The sequence below is a fragment of the Leopardus geoffroyi genome, chromosome X (genome assembly GCF_018350155.1).
Source record: "Leopardus geoffroyi isolate Oge1 chromosome X, O.geoffroyi_Oge1_pat1.0, whole genome shotgun sequence".
NCBI lineage: Eukaryota > Metazoa > Chordata > Mammalia > Carnivora > Felidae > Leopardus > Leopardus geoffroyi.
Window position 1 is genome coordinate 54,755,296 of NC_059343.1, and position 23,692 is coordinate 54,778,987.

General features: G+C 41.6%; 1 protein-coding gene across 4 annotated transcripts in view; it reads left to right on the forward strand.

Annotated features, from left to right (window-relative positions):
* Positions 1–18,681: 18,681 nt before the first annotated feature.
* Positions 18,682–23,692, forward strand: part of AR (androgen receptor) — a 180,029-nt gene continuing 175,018 nt past the window's right edge. The window contains exon 1 of one of the 4 annotated variants that reach the window (XM_045473123.1): positions 18,682–21,680. In XM_045473123.1, coding sequence (XP_045329079.1) covers positions 20,116–21,680 — 1,565 coding nt within the window. In that variant the 5' untranslated portion in view covers positions 18,682–20,115. The remainder of the gene's footprint in view (positions 21,681–23,692) is intronic. The other 3 variants (XM_045473121.1, XM_045473122.1, XM_045473120.1) reach the window with 3 other exon arrangements.

Sequence of the window (23,692 nt, forward strand, 5' to 3'; positions counted from 1 at the left end):
AAAACTGAAAGTTTTGAGATGTATAGGGACTTATTCAAACTCACACAGCTGAAAAAATGACTAATCTAGAGCTCCAACTCAGGCTTATAATTCTACATCCAAGTTTCTTTCTATTGCATGTTATATCTTCCTAGAGTAAGCATTCAATATTTCTTAACTGAAATAAAATTAATTTTATTTTTATATATTTAGGAGAATTCTTGGTATGTTATTGGAACATTAGCAATATTATCAAGAAACATTTATTGGACATCAATTATTTCCTGGGTAAGTAGGATGTATACATCAAAATAACATTAGACATGCTCTGTTAAATGCAAAGTTAATGGAAGAAGTATCCAAGGCCTTCTGAGAGAGACAAGAGCACTGTGACTTGGGGTGGACCCAACTTTGAAGGAAAGGTAAGCTTCAAGGTGAGCATTAGAATATAATTAAGCTTTTGATAAAGAGAGAAGGGAGAGGAAGAAGGGAAATTCAAGGAGAGGAAATAATGTGAGCAAAGGCTTACCAGGATGTTTCAGGACCAGGTTGGACATCACTGTTTTATTAAACACAGTAAGAAATAAACTTTTGAGCAAAATGTGGTAAGTGAAAACCCAGTTGATTTTGAAGATTGAATGAAAGTGATAAAAAGTATGACAGTAGGAGACCAAAGCCCCAAAGTGAGTTACTGGAAGCTACAGAACTTTTCAAACTGTAAATTACAATGCACACAGAAACAATTAAAAGTATTATTGTCGTTTTTATTATTGTTACTCTGCTGCACAGTAAATGGCTTGATTTAATAATTACTGAGTTTCCTCATTAGGTGGTAGCCATTTCTATAAACCAATAAAGGACATAAACTTTGCCAAGAAAGACAGGGAAGATAATATACAAATGGGAAGCTTTCTTTCTTACATTGTATTGAACTCATTCAAAGTTCAGAAGGATCAGAGTCAACAAGTGAATGGCTTCAGGCTCTGTTAGTCCTTCTCACACCACGTGAGCTTCTTGGAGGAAAAGAGTTTTGGGGAAAGTGATTTTTTATTAAGAAAAAAATAAGTGCAGTTTGTGCCAGCAACACTAATTATCATATCTCACTTTTCCCAGGACTTTTATCTCTTTAGTGACTTATGTGGACTCCTTCCTTTCACTCTGACTCCGGGAAATGAAGAGAATTGGTATTACACTTTGAAGGCTGTGGAGCCAAGATGACTGGTTTCAAATCTCAGTTCTGTCACTTCCTAGCTGTGAGAATGTGTACTTCTCTGAGTCTCAGAGAGAAAGGATAACTCTTACTTTTCAGAATTCTCATGAGGATTAAATGAAATTTGTATATGTAGGACCCTATGTATTCCTCAAATATCACTTCTTCTTTGGTTTCCTGGCATTATTTAGAGCATAGGTTTAAGAGTCAGAGAAGATATGGACCCAAGTGAAGTAAACTTACTCAACAAAATATAATTGAGTTTCTCTTAAGTGTCAGGTTCAGTGCTAGGGCCCAGGGACAGAGCACTGAACAAAGCAAACAAGAACTTGGGGTGCCTGGGTGGCTCAGTTGGCTAAGCATCCGACTTCAGCTCAGGTCATGATCTCACAGGTTGAGAGTTCGAGCCCCGCATGGGGCTCTGTGCTGACAGCTCAGAGCCCGGAGCCTGCTTCTGATTCTGTGTCTCTGCTCTCTCTGCCCCTCCCCTGTTCATGCTCTGTCTCTCTCTGTCTCTCAATAATAAATAAACGTTAAAAGTTTTTTTTTTTTTAAAGCAAACAATAACTTTATTCTTGTAGACTGTACAGGCCAAGGCTTTTCTGACATATGATAGCTGTGTGCCTGTAATACTTAATTCCACTGAGCCTCAGTTTCTCAATGGAATGGTAGTCACTGCCCAAAAATACCTTATTAGGCAGTTGCAAGAATCAGATTAGGTAATGCACATAGAAGCATTCTTGTGAACTGCAAATTACTTTACCAATGAAATTATTAGTAGCTGTGTTCTTATTTGATTGCAAGTGGGGTTAAAATAATGAGCTGTAGATACCAAAGAGCATATTATCACAGAATTCTGGTCAGGAGCCTTGCCAGACTAGAGTGAATATAAGAATATTGTCAACATCAAGGTCCAACTGCTGGAGGTATCAAGGCACTTTGTACAGCCAGGGACATCTGGCTATCTATACTGAGAGAGAAAGCCTTTATCTTTCGACATCTAGACTTCTAGTCATTCCGTCTTGTACTCAACTTTCCACTTCCCTGACAGGAAGCCAATATTCCCATTGCCTTTTTAACTTTTTCCCTTCTTCCTCCTCTAAGTAAATCTGCTCTAAGAAAATGATCTGTTCAACTCATTCATATTAATGTGTCAATGATTGAAAAAACTTCATGAATGACCACTCCCAAGGAAAGGGGCATTGAATTGGGGGCTTTGTCTTAAGACAAAGAAATAGAGCACTAATGATAGAATTCTGGGGAGTATTAATAAAGCTCCGGTTACTCTGAAATTATACCAAGTGGATGAAGACTGGTCCAACTATAGGAGATTTGACAATAATAGAACCATAAAATGTCAGAGCTAAAAGACTTCTCAAAGTATGTGCACTAGAAAATTAATCATTCATCTACTCTTCTAGAAAGGAAGAGTATGAATTGATGGTCAATATCCCTGGACATTTTTTCCAGTAGCCTCAAAGCACAGATCTTTTATGAAACATTGTTAGGGTTGGGAAAGAGCACAGACATGTTGGTACATGCAGGGAAACTCATCTCCAAATCTCACTCGTATAATATACATTCTTTGCCTCTGTAGAACAAACCTATTTATTTCATTGTCTTCACAGAAACCCCCTTTGAAGAGAATTGTCCTTCAATTTTTTCAGAGGAATCCCCTTATTAACATGGTTACTGAGAACTACTATATTCCTACAATGTTATCTTTTCCTGGCAATAATCCATTAGCCAAAGGATGGGCATGTGACCCAACCTTGTACCATCAGAGTCCTTATCTGGTCTTTTGAATTAAGAGATTCCAGCGCATTCCGTCTTCTAACTTGAACTGTATAGATGTTATCAGTGGCCATTTTCTGACTTAGAATGGAGAAAGTGGTCTGTAAAAAAAGAGAAGCAGGAGACATTCCAAAGAAGCAGAGACAACAGAGGGAGGGACAGAGAGTCCTGATGGCATTGAGTACCTTGTTCTATTTTTTTCTGAGCCTGAGCAGAATTCTGGTTCTGTAAGACATCCCTATAAGCTTAATTATAAATAGCTGTGTAGGTTAAATAATTCAATTTCTCTTTTTTGTGGAGTGAGCTCAACTGGATTCCATTACTTGCAACCATAACTCCTTCCTACCTAGTAAAACCTCCATACTTATCAAAACCAAAGACAATTCATTAGTGACCTTTTATATTCGCACAATCTTATCATTGTGGGAGTATTTTTTGCTTTTATTTATATTATTACTTGATCACATATGATTTTTTTAATGACAGAATTTGTAGGCCATGCACTATTAACATGGTTAAGAGACCTATAGAAACTGAGGCACAGGGGCATCTGGGTGGTTCAGTCAGTTAAGCATCCGACTTTGGCTCAGGTCATGATCTCACGGTTCCTGGGTTCAAGCCCTGTGTTGGGCTCTGTGCTGACAGCTCAGAGACTAGAACCTGCTTCAGATTCTGTGTCTCCCTCTCTCTGCTCCTTCCCTGCTCATGTTCTGTCCCTCTCAAAATAAATACAAACATTAAAATATTTAAAAAAAAGAAACAGGAATAAAACAAGGCAAAGACTTATCAAGGGTAAATATCAGAGCTAGAAAAAAAGATCATGGTGTTATGATTTTGGATTATTCATAAACTTTGTTGTCTCAGCCCAAGATGGGTCCCTTGGCTTTATACTAGTGATTGTCAATGATAGAGATGGCAGGTTTAAAAAGCCAAAATACTTCCTCTAATCACTTGAGTGGCAACACCTATAAACTTAAAGCTACTGTTATAGCATTTGACTATAGTGATTCTGAGTCCAAGGTGGTTGATATGTTCCCTTCATGAAGTATGGCATATAACCATTAAGAAAGGAGTTTCTAGTGTCAGAAGATGGTTGAATCTTGCTTCTATAATTTCAAACTGTGTGGTCTTGAGCAAGTAATTTAATCTCTCTGAGCTTCAGTTTTCTCATTTGTAAAATGAAGATATAAATACCTTCTTAGCTGAACTCAGAGTTGTTTTTAGGGTTAAATGAGAAAAAAGCCTTTGAAAACTCTAAAGTTATAAACATGTCCTAATTGTTCTGATTTCTTAACAAAAGAATGGACTTTGTTTTTTTCTAATGTGCTGTTTTTGAGGGTATGCCTAGAACATAGTAGATGCTGAAAAACAGTCAAATTACTCATTGAGAGTTTCTTGCACTTTGGCAATGAGAAAAAGAACATTCAGATGATATGCAAGTATCATCTAGTAGTCAGGATAGCATAAATTACAGAGCCGGGTTTCAGGGGTTCCAAATGTGACTCTATCACTTACTATTTCTAAATTCTTGGACAAGTTGCTGTATTTCTATGAATTTCTCTTTCCTCATCTGTAAAATATGAGTATAATAGTATTTTTCTCATAAGATTTTTGTGAAGATTAAATGAGTTAATTTGCATAACGCTGTTAGAAGAATGGCTAAGCACAGAGTAAGCACTCTTAGTATTAAATAAGTTGGCTTAGGTCAGCGGGGATCCTTGGAAGATGGTGGCATAGGAGGACACTGGGCTCACCGCGCGTCCTGCTGATCACTTAGATTCCACCTACACCTGCCTAAATAACCCAGAAAACCGCCAGAGGATTAGCAGAATGGAGTCTCCGGAGCCAAGCACAGATGAGAGGCCCACGGAAGAGGGTAGGAAGGGCGGCGAGGTGGTGCACGCTCCACTGACTGGCGGGAGGGAGCCGGGGTGGAGGTGAGGCCCACTGCCAAGCAGAGCCTCCGAGTTTGGCTTGCAAAAGCGGAGGGGCCGGACTGAGTGTGTTCTGACAGCAAGCGTGACTTAGCATCTGGGAGGTCATAAGTGAACAGCTCTGCTCAGAAAGCAGGAAGGCTGTAGAACAAAGGGAGGGAGACTTGCTGAGCCCCGGGACGACAGAGCTCAGTTTGGCGGGGAACAAAGGCGCTCACCAGCGCCATCTCCCTCGCCCATCCCCCAGCCAAAATCCCATAGGGAACCAGTTCCTGCCAGGGAACTTGCTCGCTCCACGCAAACACCCAATTCTGCTTCTGTGGAGCCAAACCTCCGGCAGCGGATCTGACTCCCTCCCACTGCCACAGGGCCCCTCCTGAAGTGGATCACCTAAGGAGAAGGGAGCTGAACCTGCCCCTCCTGCCCCCCGTGCACCTTGCCTACCCACCCCACCTAATACACCAGATCCCCAGAACCACAAGCCTGGCAGTGTGCAAGTAGCCCAGATGGGCCACGCCACCCCACAGTGAATCCCGCCCCTAGGAGAGGGGAACAGAAGGCACACACCAGTCTGACTGTGGCCCCAGCGGTGGGCCGGGGGCAGACATCAGGTCTGACTGCGACTCCACCCACCAACTCCAGTTATACACCACAGCACAGGGGAAGTGCCCTGAAGGTCCGCACCACTCCAGGGACTATCCAAAACAACCAAACGGAAGAATTCCCCTCAAAAGAATCTCCAGGAAATAACAACAGCTAATGAACTGATCAAAAAGGATTTAAATAATATAACAGAAAGTGAATTTAGAATAATAGTCATAAAATTAATCGCTGGGCTTGAAAACAGTATAGAGGAAAGCAGAGAATCTCTTGCTATAGAGATCAGGGGACTAAGGAACAGTCAGGAGGAGGTGAAAAATGTTTTAAGCGACATGCAAAATAAAATGGAAGCGACGACAGCTCAGATTGAAGAGGCAGAGGAGAGAATAGGTGAACTAGAAGGTAAAATTATGGAAAAAGAGGAAGCTGAGAAAAAGAGAGATAAAAAAAAAATCCAGGAGTATGAGGGGAAAATTAGAGAACTAAGTGATACACTAAAAAGAAATAATATACGCATAATTGGTATCCCAGAGGAGGAAGAGAGAGGAAAAGGTGCTGAAGGGGTACTTGAAGAAATAATAGCTGAGAACTTCCCGGATCTGGGGAAGGAAAAAGGCATTGAAGTCCAAGAGGCACAGAGAACTCCCTTCAGACATAATTTGAATCGATCTTCTGCATGACATATCATAGTGAAACTGGCAAAATACAAAGATAAAGAGAAAATTCTGAAAGCAGCAAGGGATAAACGTGCCCTAACATATAAAGGGAGACCTATAACACTCGTGACTGATCTCTCTTTTGAAACTTGGCAGGCCAGAAAGGATTGGCAGGAGATCTTCAATGTGATGAACAGAAAAAATATGCAGCCGAGAATCTTTTATCCAGCAAGTCTGTCATTTAGAATAGAAGGAGAGATAAAGGTCTTCCCAAACAAACAACAACTGAAGGAATTCGTCACCACTAAACCAGCCCTACAAGAGATCCTAAGGGGATCCTGTGAGACAAAGTACCAGAGACATCGCTACAAGCATAAAACATACAGACATCACAATGACTCTAAACCCTTATCTTTCTATAATAACACTGAATGTAAATGGATTAAATGCGCCAACCAAAAGACATAGGGTATCAGAATGGATAAAAAAACAAGACCCATCTATTTGCTGTCTACAAGAGACTCATTTTAGACCTGAAGACACCTTCAGATTGAGAGTGAGGGGATGGAGAACTATTTATCATGCTACTGGAAGCCAAAAGAAAGCTGGAGTAGCCATATTTATATCAGACAAACTAGACATTAAATCAAAGGCTGTAACAAGAGATGAAGAAGGGCATTATATAATAATTACAGGGTCTATCCATCAGGAAGAGATAACAGTTATAAATGTCTATGCACCGAATACCGGAGCCCCCAAATATATAAAATAATTACTCATAAACGTAAGCAACGTTATTGATGAGAATGTGGCATGCAGGGGACTTTAACACTCCACTTACAGAAATGGATAGATCATCTAGACACACGGTCAATAAAGAAACAAGGGCCCTGAATGATACATTGGATCAGATGGACTTGACAGATCTATTTAGAACTCTGCATCCCAAAGCAACAGAATATACTTTCTTCTCGAGTGCACATGGAACATTCTCCAAGATAGATCATATACTGGGTCACAAAACAGCCCTTCATAAGTATACAAGAATTGAAATTATACCATGCATACTTTCAGACCACAATGCTATGAAGCTTGAAATCAACCACAGGAAAAAGTCTGGAAAACCTCCAAAAGCATGGAGGTTAAAGAACACCCTACTAAAGAATGAGTGGGTCAACCAGGCAATTAGAGAAGAAATTAAAAAATATATGGAAACAAACGAAAATGAAAATACAACAATCCAAACGCTTTGGGATGCAGCGAAGGCAGTCCTGAGAGGAAAATACATTGCAATCCAGGCCTATCTCAAGAAACAAGAAAAATCCCAAATACAAAATCTAACAGCACATTTAAAGGAAATAGAGGCAGAACAGCAAAGGCAGCCTCAACCCAGCAGAAGGAGAGAAATAATAAAGATCAGAGCAGAAGTAAACAATATAGAATCTAAAAAAACTGTACAGCAGATCAACGAAACCAAGAGTTGGTTCTTTGAAAAATAAACAAAATTGACAAACCTCTAGCCAGGCTTCTCAAAAAGAAAAGGGAGATGACCCAAATAGATAAAATCATGAATGAAAATGGAATGATTACAACCAATCCCTCAGAGATACAAGCAATTATCAGGGAATACTATGAAAAATTAAATGCCAAAAAACTGGACAACCTGGAAGAAATAGACAAATTCCTAAACACCCACACTCTTCCAAAACTCAATCAGGAGGAATTAGAAAGCTTGAACAGACCCATAACCAGCGAAGAAATTGAATCGGTTATTCAAAAATCTCCCAACAAATAAGAATCCAGGACCAGATGGCTTCCCAGGGGAGTTCTACCAGATGTTTAAAGCAGAAATAATACCTATCCTTCTCAAGCTATTCCAAGATATAGAAAGGGAAGGAAAACTTCCAAACTCATTCTATGAAGCCAGTGTTTTTTGATTCCTAAAGCAGAGACCCAGTAAAAAAAGAGAACTACAGGCCAATATCCCTGATGAATATGGATGCAAAAATTCTCAATAAGATTCTAGCAAATCGAATTCAACAGCATATAAAAACAATTATTCACCATGATCAAGTGGGATTCAGTCCTGGGATGCAGGGCTGGTTCAACATTCGCAAATAAATCAACGTGTTACATCACATTAATAAAAGAAAAGATAAGAACCATATGATCCTGTCAATCGATGCAGAAAAGGCCTTTGACAAAATTCAGCACCCTTTCTTAATAAAAACCCTCGAGAAAGTCGGGATAGAAGGAACATACTTAAAGATCATAAAAGCCATTTATGAAAAGCCCACAGCTAACATCATCCTCAATGAGGAAAAACTGGGAGCTTTTTCCCTGAGATCAGGAACATGACAGGGATGCCCACTCTCACCGCTGGTGTTTAACATAGTGTTGCAAGTGCTAGCATCAGCAATCAGACAACAAAAGGAAATCAAAGGCATCAAAATTGGCAAAGATGAAGTCAAGCTTTCACTTTTTGCAGATGACATGATATTATACATGGAAAATCCGATAGACTCCACCAAAAGTCTGCTAGAACGGATACATGAATTCAGCAAAGTTGCAGGATACAAAATCAATGTACAGAAATCAGTTGCATTCTTATACACTAACAATGAAGCAACAGAAAGACAAATAAAGAAACTGATCCCATTCACAATTGCACCAAGAAGCATAAAATACCTAGGAGTAAATCTAACCAAAGATGTAAAACATCTGTATGCTGAAAACTATAGAAAGCTTATGAAGGTAATTGAAGAAGATATGAAGAAATGGAAAGACATTCCGTGCTCATGGATTGGAAGAATAAATATTGTCAAAATGTCAATACTACCCAAAGCTATCTACACATCCAATGCAATCCCAATCAAAATTGCACCAGCATTCTTCTCGAAACTAGAACAAGCAATCCTAAAATTCATATGGAACCACAAAAGGCCCCGAATAGCCTAAGCAATTTTGAAGAAGAAGACCAAAGCAGGAGGCATCACAGTCCCAGACTTTAGCCTTTACTCCAAAGCTGTAATCATCAAGACAGCATGGTATTGGCACAAAAACAGACACATAGACCAATGGAATAGAATAGAAACCCCAGAACTAGACCCACAAACGTATGGCCAACTAATCTTTGACAAAGCAGGAAAGAACATCCAATGGAAAAAAGACAGTCTCTTTAACAAATGGTGCTGGGAGAACTGGACAGCAACATGCAGAAGGTTGAAACTAGACCACTTTCTCACACCGTTCACAAAAATGATATCAAAATGGATAAAGTACCTGAATGTGAGACAGGAAACCATCAAAACCCTAGAGGAGAAAGCAGGAAAAGACCTCTCTGACCTCAGCCGTAGCAATCTCTTACTTGACACATCCCCAAAGGCAAGGGAATTAAAAGCAAAAATGAATTACTGGGAACTTATGAAGATCAAAATCTTCTGCACAGCAAAGGAAACAACCAACAAAACTAAAAGGCAACCAACGGAATGGGAAAAGATATTTGCAAATGACATATCGGACAAAGGGCTAGTATCCAAAATCTATAAAGAGCTCACCAAACTCCACACCTGAAAAACAAATAACCCAGTGAAGAAATGGGCAGAAAACAAGAATAGACACTTCTCTAAAGAAGACATCCGGATGGCCAACAGGCACATGAAAAGATGCTCAACGTCGGTCCTCATCAGGGAAATACAAATCAAAACCACACTCAGATATCACCTCATGCGCAGTCAGAGTGGCCAAAATGAACAAATCAGGAGACTATAGATGCTGGCGAGGATGTGGAGAAATGGGAACCCTCTTGCACTGTTGGTGGGAATGCAAATTGGTGCAGCCACTCTGGAAAACAGTGTGGAGGTTCCTCAGAAAATTAAACATAGACCTACCCTATGACCCAGCAATAGCACTGCTAGGAATTTACCCAAGGGATACAGGAGGACTGATGCATAGGGGCACTTGTACCCCAATGTTTATAGCAGCACTCTCAACAATAGCCAAATTATGGAAAGAGCCTAAATGTCCATCAACTGATGAATGTATAAAGAAATTGTGGTTTATATACACAATGGAGTACTACAGGGCAATGAGAAAGAATGAAATATGGCCCTTTGTAGCAACGTCGATGGAACTGGAGAGTGTGATGCTAAGTGAAATAAGCCATACAGAGAAAGACAGATACCATATGTTTTAACTCTTATGTGGATCCTGAGAAACTTAACAGAAACCCATGGGGGAGGGGAAAGGAAAAAAAAAAAAAAAGAGGTTAGAGTGGGAGAGAGCCAAAGCATAAGAGACTCTTAAAATCTGAGAACAAACTGAAGGTTGATGGGGGGTGGGAGGGAGGCGTGGGTGGGTGATGGGTATTGAGGAGGGCACCTTTTGGGATGAGCACTGGGTGTTGTATGGAAACCAGTTTGACAATAAATTTCATATATTGAAAAAATAAATAAATAAATAAGTTGGCTTACATGTGGCTCTTAAAAGGATGGCAAGTACATAATAAGTTTGTAATAAATACCAGCTGTTATTATAGTCTGTTGCATAAATTCCGGTGATAAGACAATCAGAACCTAGTTATTTCTATGTGAGGCCTTTTCGTTTCAATCTGATGATACAATACAAATGCTCTTGCAATACTCTATTACTTTTGTGTTCATGTTCCTGTCCTGGTTTGCTGTGACAGGAGCTGCTTCTAACAGCTTTGCAACAAGTTTTCTGGGCACTTCCATACCACATGTAATTGCAGTTTGGCCAGAACTGGAAGGCAGGTGACAAAGGAATGGTAATGTTAGATAGGAGACAAAGGGGTTATTGGTGCTAAGCTAGTATTTGATCATTGTGTTTGAGTCTGCTTTAATGTCAGGTTTAAGCTGATTCAGGAAGAAAAACAACCAGAATCAGTATCCTTTACAGTTCTCTGAGAATGTAATCTGTTTTCATCTGTTTGAAAATACTGTTTGCTTTTCTCTATGGCTTTGATCATAATAATTCACAATTCCAGTATACATAAACTTGAATCACCTACTTAAATAAAGTAACGTATTTTCAACTGACAAATACCAGAACATTATTTGTGATTCATTGGGTAAAGTACAAGAATTTCTACTGATAACTCCAGTTTCTAAGATATGACAGTGATGCCTCATCCTTCCATTAATTTACATTTTAACTCAGCAAGAAATTAAAGAAATTTTTGATGTTTACAGATTGATTCATGATATTCTAAGGGGTTAGCTTCCCTGGGTCAGGGTGGAACCTAAGGGGTGGGGGCATTTTCCTAGAGACTTGTGATATACTTCTCTGAGGGGAAGTCATGTAGAGGAAGGCAGTAGTAAGGGAGTGTATGTCTCCATCTATAACATATCCTCAGTTCTACCCCTTTGTGACTTCACTGTCACCTAAGCCCAAAAGCAGCTGTCAGGAAATGACTCTAGAGAATTTATCCCAATTTTCAGACAGAGCTAGTCGAAACTTAACCAAAGTTTTCAGTTAGCTACACATAATCTGCGTCTCTTGTTGAGAGGGACTAATCACTGAAAATTCTGGTATGGGGCACCTGGGTGGCTCAGTTGGTTAAGCATCTGACTTCAACTCAGATCATGATCTCAGCCTGTGAGTTCGAGCCCTGTGTCAGGCTCTGTGCTGACAGCTCAGAGCCTGGAGCCTGCTTTGGATTCTGTGTCTCCCTCTCTCTCTGTCCCTCCCCTGCTCATGCTCTGTCTCTCTCTGTCTCAAATATAAATAAAAACATTAAAAAAATGAAAAAAAGAAAATTCTGGTATGGAAAAAAGAACCCTAACAAAGGAGAATGCTGGACCCATATCTCTTTGCATCTTAATAGCTGAATGACCTTGGGCAAGTCACATCAAGTTCAGAAGGCAGGTTCCTCTTCTGTGTAACAGAGCTAATCATGCACACTCTGCTTAATTCCAAAAGTTGCTATGAAAACTGACTGAGGTATTGTATGCAAATATTCCTTTTAAACCACATTATCCTATGCAAAGGTCACTGCTGTCACAGCCTGAAGCTGTAAAGACATCACAGAGATAGGGTGAAGGCATCCCCCCTTTTGGTTAATCCAAAGAAATACACGGATATGATGACAGTTGTTCAGTGGTTCACTTCTTCTAGATTTGAACTCTACAGGGAGGCTCTGCTACTATGGATGATAACAGTGATCTCAAGTACATCTTTTGGTCTAACTCTGATTTCCTCAGAACATTGCATTCTTAAAGGTCCATAAGTGACATATGTACTCCGATGGTCATTTTCCCTTTTGGAAGCTCTTAATTCCCTCCTCAGTACGTAGTAAAGCTGAAACAAATATGAGCCAAGATTCCATGTACATTGCCATCTACAAATGTGTTTTTCAGCAAAAAATGCTGCCAAGGACATTTCTAGAGTAGGATGGGATAGGGCCTTTCCACTGGGGAAACATAAGATGTGGGTGGGGAGAGAAAGGGGTCTTGCTGAAATGAATTCCAACCATTGACCTCTGCTTCATATATTTTGAAACCTTTTAAATGTGGAGTTTAGGGGCGCCTGGGTGGCTTGGTCGGTTAAGCGTCCGACTTCGGCTCAGGTCATGATCTCACGGTCCATGAGTTCGAGCCCCGCGTCGGGCTCTGTGCTGACAGCTCAGAGCCTGGAGCCTGTTTCAGATTCTGTGTCTCCCTCTCTCTCTGCCCCTCCCCTGTTCATGCTCTGTCTCTCTCTGTCTCAAAAATAAATAAACGTTAAAAAAACTGAAAAAATAAATAAATAAATGTGGAGTTTAAACTTTGAATTCCAAATGTTATCCCTGGCACCTGAACTTGGGGTCAAATATCCTTAGGCATTTTGAAAAGTAAATAGCACTATACAAATGATACCAGTAATTAACTGTTACCTACCATCTGAGAGGTAATATCTCATTCTGTTTTGTATCAAACAGAGCAAACTTCAAGTTCTAGTTCTATCTCAATATTGCCATTTTTAAAATGGAAATACTGACAAACAAGAATACATTTTCCTTGAGAACTGTTGTAAGCATTACAAATAATATACATTTTGGAACATAATGGACAAATTTTTATCATAGTCCTTATTACACACTTTCTTTGTATTTTTTGCTTTGTGATTTTCACAAAAAATTGTCAAGAAGGAAATTATTATTGGGGCACCTGGTTGGCTCAATTGGTTAAGCGTCCAACTTTGGCTCAAGTCATGACCTCACCATTGGTGGGTTCGAGTCCTGTGTCAGGCTCTGTGCTGACAGCTCAGAGCCTGGATCCTGCTTCAGGTTCTGTGTCTCCCCCTCTCTCTAGCCTTCCCCCCGCTCACACGCTGTCTCTCTCTCTTTCTCAAAAATAAATATCAGAACTGGATATATTCTTGTATCCAGAATATATAAATAACTAAAAACTCCATAATGAAATACAAGCAGTTCAATTTTGAAAATAGGCAAAATATTGAGCAGAGTCCTCATCAAAGAAAATATACAAATGGCAAAAAAAGCACATAAAAATTCTCTACATCATTATTCATTGGATAAATGTAAACTAAATGAGAAACACCTACAAATTGAATTAAAAGTACTGACTATGCCAAGTATTGGTGAGGATATGGAGGAACTGCTGGTAAGAATGTAAAATGGTACAATCACTTTGGAAGACAGGTAGTTTCTTAAAAGGTTAACTATACACCTACTCTGTGACCCACTCAATCCACTATTAAATACATAGTCAAGAGAAATGAAAGCATATGTCAATACAAAGACATCTATAAATGTTCATAGAAACTTTCTCTGTAATAGCCAAAAATTATAAAAAGTCCAAATACCATCAACAAGTAAAGGGACGAACAAAGTGTGGTACATTTGTACAATGAAATACTACTTAGCAATAAAGTAGAACAAATTACTGATATATATATAAGAGCTTGGATAGATATCAAGAGTATTATGCTGAATGAAAGATGTCGGGCCAAAAAAAAAAAAAAGATGATTCTATTGACATGAATTTTGAAAAATAAAGACTAATTTATAGTAACAAAGAACAGATCATTGGTTGCCAGAAGAGGAGTGTGAGGAAGGGTAGAGAGAGAAAGTAAAAAAGGACACAACAGAAACTTTTGGGATGATGCATATTTTCATTATCTTGATTAGGTGATGGTTCCATAAGTGTATGCATATGCCCCAAATTATGAATTTGTAAAACTTTAAATATGTGTATTTTACTGTGTGTCATTAATGTCTTAATTATGCTGTTTTTAAAATCCCTCTGGAATATAAACTTCAGAAATAGACCAACATAAATATAATCAACTGATTATTGACAAGGGAGCAATGTCAGTATAATGGAGCAAAGATAGGTTTTTCAACAAATAGTGCTGGAACAACTGGATATCCACATGCAAAAAAAAAAATCTAGATAAACCTTACACCTTCACAAAAACTGACTCAAATGGATGACAGGACTAAATGTAATATACAAAATTGGAGAACACACTGAGGGTTACTGGAGGGGTTGTGGGAGGGGAGATGGGCTAAATGGGTAAGGGGCACTAAGGAATCTACTCCTGAAATCATTGTTACACTATATGCTAACTAATTTGGATGTAGATTTTTAAAAAATAAAAAATAAAACAAGTTAAAAAAAAAAAAACTACCCTAGAGGATAACATAGGAGAAAGCATAGATAACATTGGGTGTGGTGATGACTTTTTAGATATGACACCAAAGGCAAGGTCCATGAAAAAAGGAATTGATAAACTGTACGTCACTAAAATTAAAAACGTCTGCTCTGTGAAATACGATGAATGTTAAGAGAATGAGAAAACAAGTACAGACTGGGATAATACATTTGCAATAAAGGACTGTAATCCAAAATATAAAAGAACCCTTAAAACTCAACAATTTACCATATTAAAAAATGGGCCAAAGACTTTAACGGACACCTCACCAATGTTAATACTCAATAGCAAATAAGTATATGAAAGCATATACTTCACAGCATATGTCATCAGGGAAATTCAAAGTAAAACAGCAATGAAATACCACTACCAAAATGACCAAAATCTGGACAAAATCTGGACTGACAACACCAAATGCTGGCAAGGATGTGGAGCAACAGGAACTCTCATTCATTGCTGGTGGGGATATAAAATGGTACTGCTACTTTGGAAGCTAATTGGGGGTTTATTACAAAAATAAACATACTTTTACTATATGGTCCAGCAATCATGCTCCTTGGTATTTACCAAGGGAGTTGAAAACATGTCCATAAAAAGCCTACATACAATACTTATAGCAACTTTATTCATAATTGCCAAAACTTGGAAGTAACCAATTCATATTGTAGTAGAGAACTGGATAAACTGTAGCGTGTCCAGACAATGGAATATCACTTAATACTAAAAAGAAATGAGCTATCAAGTTATGAAAAGACATGGAGGAAACGTAAATGCATATTACCAAGTGAAAGAAGCCAATCGGAAAGGTCACATATTACATGATTCCAGCTAAATGACATTCTGGAAAAGGTAAAACTATGGAGACCGTATAAAGATCAGTGGTTGCCAGGGAGGGTTAGAGGGGATAAATATTTGTAGAAAATAGTTTTAGGGCAATTAAAATACTCTGTATGATACTATAAGAATGGATATATGCCAATGTACAATTGTTCAAACCCATAGAATGTACAAAACCAAGAATGAACCCTAATGTAAACTATGGACTTCAGATGATTATGACGTATCAATGTAAGTTCATCAGTTGTTACAAATGCACTGCTCTGGTTGAGGATGTTAATTGTGGGGAAGGCTATCATGTGTGGGAGGAGGTGTATATATAGGGAACCTTAACCTACTCTAAAAACGTAAGTCTTAATTTTAAACATCCTGCTGGCTGCTCAAAGCAGAACTGACTTCTAAGAAAGTAAGAGTGAAAAGAGAGAGACCATTTACAGTGGTCCAGGTAGGAAAGGAAAGTGCCTTGAACTAGGTTGGCAGTAGCAGAGATGAAGAAAAGTGAAGAGATTTGTGAGATATTTAGGAAATAAAATAAGAGTTGGAGAATGTCCACTATTTCCAAAGGTCATTTCATCCTGGCGTTCCAAAGCAAGGAGGTAGGAAAAATTACATTAACAAAACTCCCTTGAAATTGCAGAGGAAGCCCATGGCAAAAAGTTAACCTCACCTCCAATGTCTTGAAAGGACGCCACAGTTTGCTAATTTGGTTGCTAAGAAATTGCAAAGAAGAAGGAGAAGGAGAAGGAGGAAAAGAGGAAGAAAAAGAGGAAGAAGAAGGAAAGGAAAGAGAAAAGGAAAAGAAGAAAAAAGATGGTACAAGCACATTATTTGTGTAATATTCAACAGTGTCTCTTGATCTTTTTTAAATGATGGAAGGAAAACGAGATGGGAGATCAGAGTTTAAAATTTAGAGTAAAGTGGATGCTGTATTATGTTCACAGTAGTTAGCTTTTCCTGACAATAATATAAATGTTGATAGCACCCCTTTAAAAATAAAACATAACAATGTGATTCTTCAGATTTGTAGAGTACTTTTCTGTTTACAAAGTTGTTCCATCATCATCTTCAACTACCACTTCAGTCTTCTAAAGGTAGGTATTATTGGCCACAATTTTCTGATGAAAAAACTGTGAAGACGATTTTGGCATTGTGGAAGCAACATGAACTTTGGAATCCTTCAGACCTGGGTTTAAATGTCTGTTGGACTGCCATTTATTTAATGGGCAACTTCAGAGAATTATTTCACAACTTAATTTTTCAAGGCTTCTTTGCTTATAACTACCTTCTTTACCCCTATCCATTGTTCATTGCACTATCATTAGTACCTCCTCCATACTCACCCTCTATTGGGTATAAATAAGAAGGAAACTCAAGTCTGTCACAGCACTTTAAATTGTCAGTGTCAGAAAGACCACCTGGCCCAGCGTCTCTACCTTCTCCTTTCCCCATTTCACAGAGCAAGAAACTGAACCTGACAAATAGGAAGAGATTCACTGCCAGTCTGTAGACAGTTCTCTTGGCTCTGAGACCTATGTTATTTCCATTCTACTTTCTCATTTGCCCCGCTGATTCAATTCCCTTTAAGCAACTCTACTTAAAAGCTTTGGTGGAACTAGAGGTTGTGATGACTATTCAAATAAGATTTTCAAAGTATTGGTGCATTTAAATTGCATATTCCTCTTTCCTATTATAATAGAGAATTGAAAATTAGCCCTGTTACAATTTGACATCTCTAAGAATAAGGCTGTTTCCTTACCATAAGGGGTGATTTGTGAGATTCCTCACTAACAAAGGGTGGGGGTATATTTGGGATGTATTGAGGCAGGGCTGAAGCCATTAACATACCAGGGGATAATTTTCACCACCTCAGGTAAAAAGCTCCTTAGGCCTTTGTGTTCTGGAAGGTTCATTTATGGCTCTTGTCCAAATACCCTTGGCATTGATTAATCTAGCCAAAATAGCAATGAGATGGAAGACTAGTTTAGGTTCTACTAAGGTGGAACATAGAACAATTACATCCTTGCTTCAATGTCTTCATCTGGAAAATAGAGCTTATCATGTCCACTGTTCCCTGCCATTAGGATTAAATTACTTCCTTTGGTAAGGGTAAGTAAATGTCCATGATGCTTGGCTGTGAACAAGATAAGACTCTGTAGAAGCCTGTAAAAAGTAGAAGAGACCCAGGCAAAAATCTCCACCAGCATTCTGGGAGAGACAGAACCTGCCCAAAGGAGGCCCAGGGCCCCTGCTAACAGAAAGGGAAACCTCCTTTCCCATAGATCTGTCCTTTCATTTCTACTCTTCCATCCCTATCTGCCGCTCCATCTTTACAGAGAGACTATGGTACCTCCTCCATAAAGGAGCAATTGCAATATCCCACTTCAGCTCTACTCCTGGCTGTGTACCAAGAGGAAGAAAAATGGTCCTATGTAATTTCCATTCCTTGATTAAGTGCAAACTTAAAATATGCAAAAGCAACTTGGAAAAGCAAGTGTCTGTATATAAGCAAACGTCTGCAAAACCCTGGACAAAATCCCTGTGTACATGACCAGGGTTTCTGGTGTTTGTGTGTTTGCCTGCTTCTCTGGGTGATTTTACCTTTGCAAGTCTGGATAGATGAGAAATGTATGTTTAGAAATAATTAGGCAGGAAAACAGGAAGAGAATAGGGTAGAGATGACTTCTGGTTATTAGGCAGAAGGTTCCTAGAGCAACTGGCATCATTCCACAAGGCCCAATCTTCCCCTAAGGAGAAATTTGAAAGGTTTCAGCAACTATCAGCTGGCTTGTCCATAGCTCCTTCAGTTTTTAGGAGACCTTACTGCCCCTCTGTGCTTCTCTCTCTGCTCTGAACAAAGTCCCTCGCCTGAAGCCTTGGTACTCCTATTGCCCCCTACCTACTCTCTTCCCCCTCCCACACAAACAGAGTCTGTTTCGAGATTGGATTTCGGAACCAAATCTGTAAGTGCTGGCCTCCGGGAGATCGGGTTAGTCCTGTCCGCAAGATAAAGCTCCGGGTTAAAGCTTCAGCTCCGGCACCTAAATCTTGGTCACTGAAAGTAGGAGTATTCAAAGAGCTAGGATCCTCCCGAGCTAGAACAATCCTCTCCTGCCTTCACCCACACTGAGCCAACATTCATTTCTCCAAAGCCATCCGGCATTACAGCGCGGAGAGGGGAGGGGAAAAAAGAAAGGGGAGGGGAGGGAGAAAGGAGGTGGGAAGGCAAGGAGGCCGGCCCGGCGGGGGCGGAACCCGACTAGCAAACTGTTGCATTTGCTCTCCACCTCCCAGCGCCCCTTCCGAGATCCCAGGGAGACAGCGTCCCCGGAGAGCTGGAGGGTCCCGAGCTAGCCGGGAGGCAGAAGAGGCAGAAGAGGAAAGAGACCGAGCTAGCAGCTCCAGTGTGGGACAGGAGCTGAAGGGACATACCGCGTCAACCCCAGCTGGGCTCCGGCGACCGCCAAGGCTTTTTGCAGCGCGGCGGCTAAAGCCGCCGCCTCAGAGCTGCCCTTTACTCTTCGGTGAAGTTTTTAAAAGCAGCTAGAGACTCGGAGGAAGCAAGGAAAGTGCCGGGTAGGACTGACAGTTGCCTTTGTCCTCCACCCCTCCACCCCGCCCCACCCCCTTCTGGGTCTCCTCTCCTGTTGCCGCTTGGCCCGCTCCTCTCTTCCCGTCCCCCTAACCGCCCCCCCCCCCCTAGTTGGCCCTGCGTGGCCAGCCCGAATTTGCAGAGAGGTAACTCCCTTTGGCTTCGAGCAGGCAAGCTAGCTGCACGTTACAAAGACGGCTCTGGGGATCCAGGCGACTGGTGAACCGCTTCAGCAAAGCACTGCAGCTGGGACCTGGCTAGTTAGGCTGTACACGGGGCGGGCCTCCAGGTTCTCTTCATTCCCTTTCCAGCTCCTTCTGCACGCAGCAGCCACCCCCACCCCCTCCAGTTTGCAGGGCCTGAGACCAAACAATGAAAGGGCAGTCAGGGCTTCAGTAGACCATTAAAAAGAAAAAGAAAAATCCCAAACAAAACAAACCTCCAAACCCAAAATAAAACAAAAAGAAAATAACCCGGTTCTTAATTGCACCTGCTTCAGTGGATACTGAATTTGGAAGGCAGAGGGTTTTCCTTGTTTTTGTTTTTGTTTTGTTTCCTTCAAGAGTTGGGCATCTTTTGAATCTACCGTCCCAAGATTTCAGTAACAGACTGTGAGACTAGCAGGGCAGATCGTGTACAACGCGTGTTTTCCTGTGCAGGAGATTTTGAGGCTGTCAGAGTGCTTTTCCGTGGTTATTCCTGCAAGTTTCCTTCCCAAGAGCTTCCCGCAGGTGGGCAGCTAACTGCAGCGACTACCGCATCGCAGCCTGTTGAACTTCTCAGCTAGACAAGGGGAAACAGGATAAAGGAATTCGGTGGAAGAGTCAGGCAAGCTCAAGGATGGAGGTGCAGTTAGGGTTAGGGAGGGTCTACCCCAGGCCACCGTCCAAAACCTATAGAGGAGCTTTCCAGAACCTATTCCAGAGCGTGCGCGAAGTGATCCAGAACCCGGGCCCCAGGCACCCTGAGGCCACGAGCGCAGCACCTCCCGGCGCCCGTTTGCAGCAGCAGCAGCAACAACAGCAGCAGGAGCAGACCAGTCCTCAGCAGCAGCAGCAGCAGCAGCAGCAGCAGCAGCAGCCTGAGGATGGCTCTCCCCAAGCCCAGAGCAGAGGCCCTACAGGCTACCTGGCCCTGGACGAGGAACAGCAGCCTTCACAACAGCAGTCCGCCCCTAAGGGTCATCTGGAGAGAGGCTGCGTTCCAGACACTGGAGCTGCTTCAGCCACCGGCAAGGGGCTGCAGCGGCAGCAACCAGCACCACCGGACGAGGATGACTCAGCTGCCCCATCCGCGTTGTCCCTGCTGGGCCCCAGTTTCCCGTGCTTAAGTAGCTGTTCCGCCGATCTTAAAGACATCCTGAGCGAGGCCGGCACCATGCAACTCCTTCAGCAGCAGCAGCAGCAGCAGCAGCAGCAGCAGCAGCAGCAGCAGGAGGTGGTATCCGAAGGCGGCAGCAGCGAGAGAACAAGGGAGGCCACTGGTGCTCCCACCTCCTCCAAGGACAGTTACCTAGGGGGCAGTTCAACCATCTCGGACAGCGCCAAGGAGTTGTGTAAGGCAGTGTCAGTGTCAATGGGCTTGGGTGTGGAGGCACTGGAACATCTGAGTCCTGGGGAGCAGCTTCGGGGGGATTGCATGTACGCCCCGCTCCTGGGAGTTCCACCCGCTGTGCGTCCTTGCGCCCCACTGGCCGAATGCAAAGGTTCTGTGCTGAATGATGGCCCTGGTAAGGGCACCCAAGAAACTGCTGAGTATTCCCCTTTCAAGTCAGGTTATGCCAAAGGGTTGGACGGCGACAGCCTGGGTTGTTCTGGCAGCAGTGAAGCAGGGGGCTCCGGAACACTTGAGATGCCCTCCACCCTGTCTGTCTACAAGTCTGGAGCACTAGATGAAGCGGCAGCTTATCAGAGTCGCGACTACTACAACTTTCAGCTCGCCCTGGCTGGGCCGCCTCCCCCTCTTCCCCCTCCCCATCCTCATGCCCGCATCAAGCTGGAAAACCCGCTGGACTATGGGAGCGCCTGGGCGGCAGCAGCGGCACAATGCCGCTATGGGGACCTGGCTAGCCTGCATGGCGGGGGTGCAGTGGGACCCAGCTCAGGCTCACCCTCAGCCACCGCCTCTTCTTCCTGGCATACTCTATTCACAGCAGAAGAAGGCCAGCTGTATGGGCCCTGTGGCGGGAGTGGAGGCGGCAGCACTGGCGAGTCAGGGTCTGTGACCCCCTATGGCTACACTCGGCCACCACAGGGGTTGACGGGCCAAGAAGGTGACTTCCCTCCACCTGATATGTGGTATCCTGGTGGTGTGATGAGCAGAGTGCCCTATCCAAGTCCCAGTTGTGTCAAAAACGAGATGGGCCCCTGGATGGAGAGCTACTCCGGACCCTATGGGGACATGCGGTAAGTTTCTCCTAGAAATGTCTTTTAATCTATAGTTAGTCGGGATATGGGGGTATCTATCCTCTCCTACTTGAAGGGAACACTCTGCCCCTGTGAGCTCAACAGTGTTCCATAAAAAGGGCCGCCCTGAATCTGGAGCCTTCTGGGTACTCCTAGCCTGCCAAAGATATGACCTTTGTGCTCCGAACCCCCACCGTGTGCCCCAGTCCCCTGAGAGCCCAGGGTGCTGGTGTGTGCCCTTTCAGATAACAACACTCTCCCTCCCTCAGTCTCTTAAAATCCTTTATACTTCATGGTGCTCCATGTCCCAAAGGCTCCAAAATTAAATCCAAGAGCAAGGGCTACCTTCAGAAATAAAGCTGTTAAGTCCTCCAGTACTTTTTCTCCTCCCTCTTCCTAAATCTGAGAACCTGGACCGGAAATATGGGCAGTTTCACCTCTTAGAGTGTGTTAGGGTTTGCCCTCCAGTTTGTGGCAGGTCTTGGCAGGTTAAAGGCAAAAAGACGGGCCCAAACTTTTCTCAGTCTGCCTTCTCAAAAGAGATAAAATGGAAGTGCCAGATTAGGGGAAGAAGGTCTCAGTTCTCTGGGTTCTCAGGGCTGCTGTGTGAAGATGGGGTGAAGTTCCTTCCCTGGCAATAACTGAGGACTTGCTCCAGAGCTAGACATCAGCAGAGAGAATACAACCAGGCACAATTAGAGCAGGGAAAAGTAGAGGAAAACCAAAGGACAACTTTCTTGGTAAACACTGGGCAGTATTTGCTCTCACAGGTTGACCATGTTGGAAGTAGCTTCTTGGGTCGATTTTCTCTTGTAAAGTTTTTATTTTTCTATATGGACTATGGCAGATATACAGTCCCCTATTTCAAGTTTGCATCAGATCCATAAAAAGAACGTTCTTTTAATGAATAATATAGCCAGACTTGAGTCTGACTTGTAAAGTGTTGGAAAAATTTTTTTTAAGAATTTCTTGATATATCAGTGTGCATAGAAATTGCTTTTGGGAGGGAAGAGTGGCGCTCTTCAATATGTTCCTTCATTTTAAGAACACGGTTGCATTTTTAAAATTATAGTTGACATACAATGTTACATTAGACATGCTTACATTTTAAAACATGAGCTCTAACAAATTTGGTGAGAACTGTGAGGGATCTATGGGCCATAACCTTGCCCATGAGTTTTAATTAGGACATAAGAAAAGTGATTAATCTCACCTTGTTTATTAAAAATTCTTCCCACATTTATTGAGCTTCTTGGAGATCATGTTGAAGACTTTTTCCCCAGCAAACAGAGATATTAGTTTATCTCAATGAGGGAGGGAATACTGACTAAGGAACTAACTCCTCAGGTATGCTGGGTGCTGATGTCCTCTTGGACTTGTATCTTGTTCTGTTTTTCTTTTTCTTTAGCTGTTTTTTTTATCTGTGACTTTTCCGAAATTATTTGTTAGCTTTAGCATCTTTGACAGCTTAAATCCAACAATTTGCCTCCATTCACTGATGCTTCTGTTCTTGGAAGTTTGATAGCACAGTATTAGGAAAGAAAGAAGAGGTTAGGATTTCAAACAATATACTATTTTCTGGGCTATTGAAGAAACAGCTTCTTACCAGGCTTTACATCCTACTATTAGATTTTTAATGTTTGGCTTACAATATTTTCAAAGTTATTATTTAATCAAAACTTTTTCCAGTTAGTTTGGATTTTTTAAAGTTATTTTTGCAATGTAGTTATACCATGGTATAAAAGGTTTTCTTCATTTTATAAAAACGGATTTACTTGGTAGGGTTAATTTATTTTCCCTAGGGCTGTTGCTAGTTAGTTCTACTGTGCACTTTTTTTGAGGGATGTGGATGTCTAAGGTGCTTCCTGACATACCATGATGCTAAACTGAAACCTTCTCTCTTCTGCTTCCCCCCCCCCAACCCACCTAACAACTAATTTAGTTAATAGGGAGGAAAGGAAGCATTCAACATATTTGTTAAGGGATGTATTTTTTTGTAAACATAGCCTGAG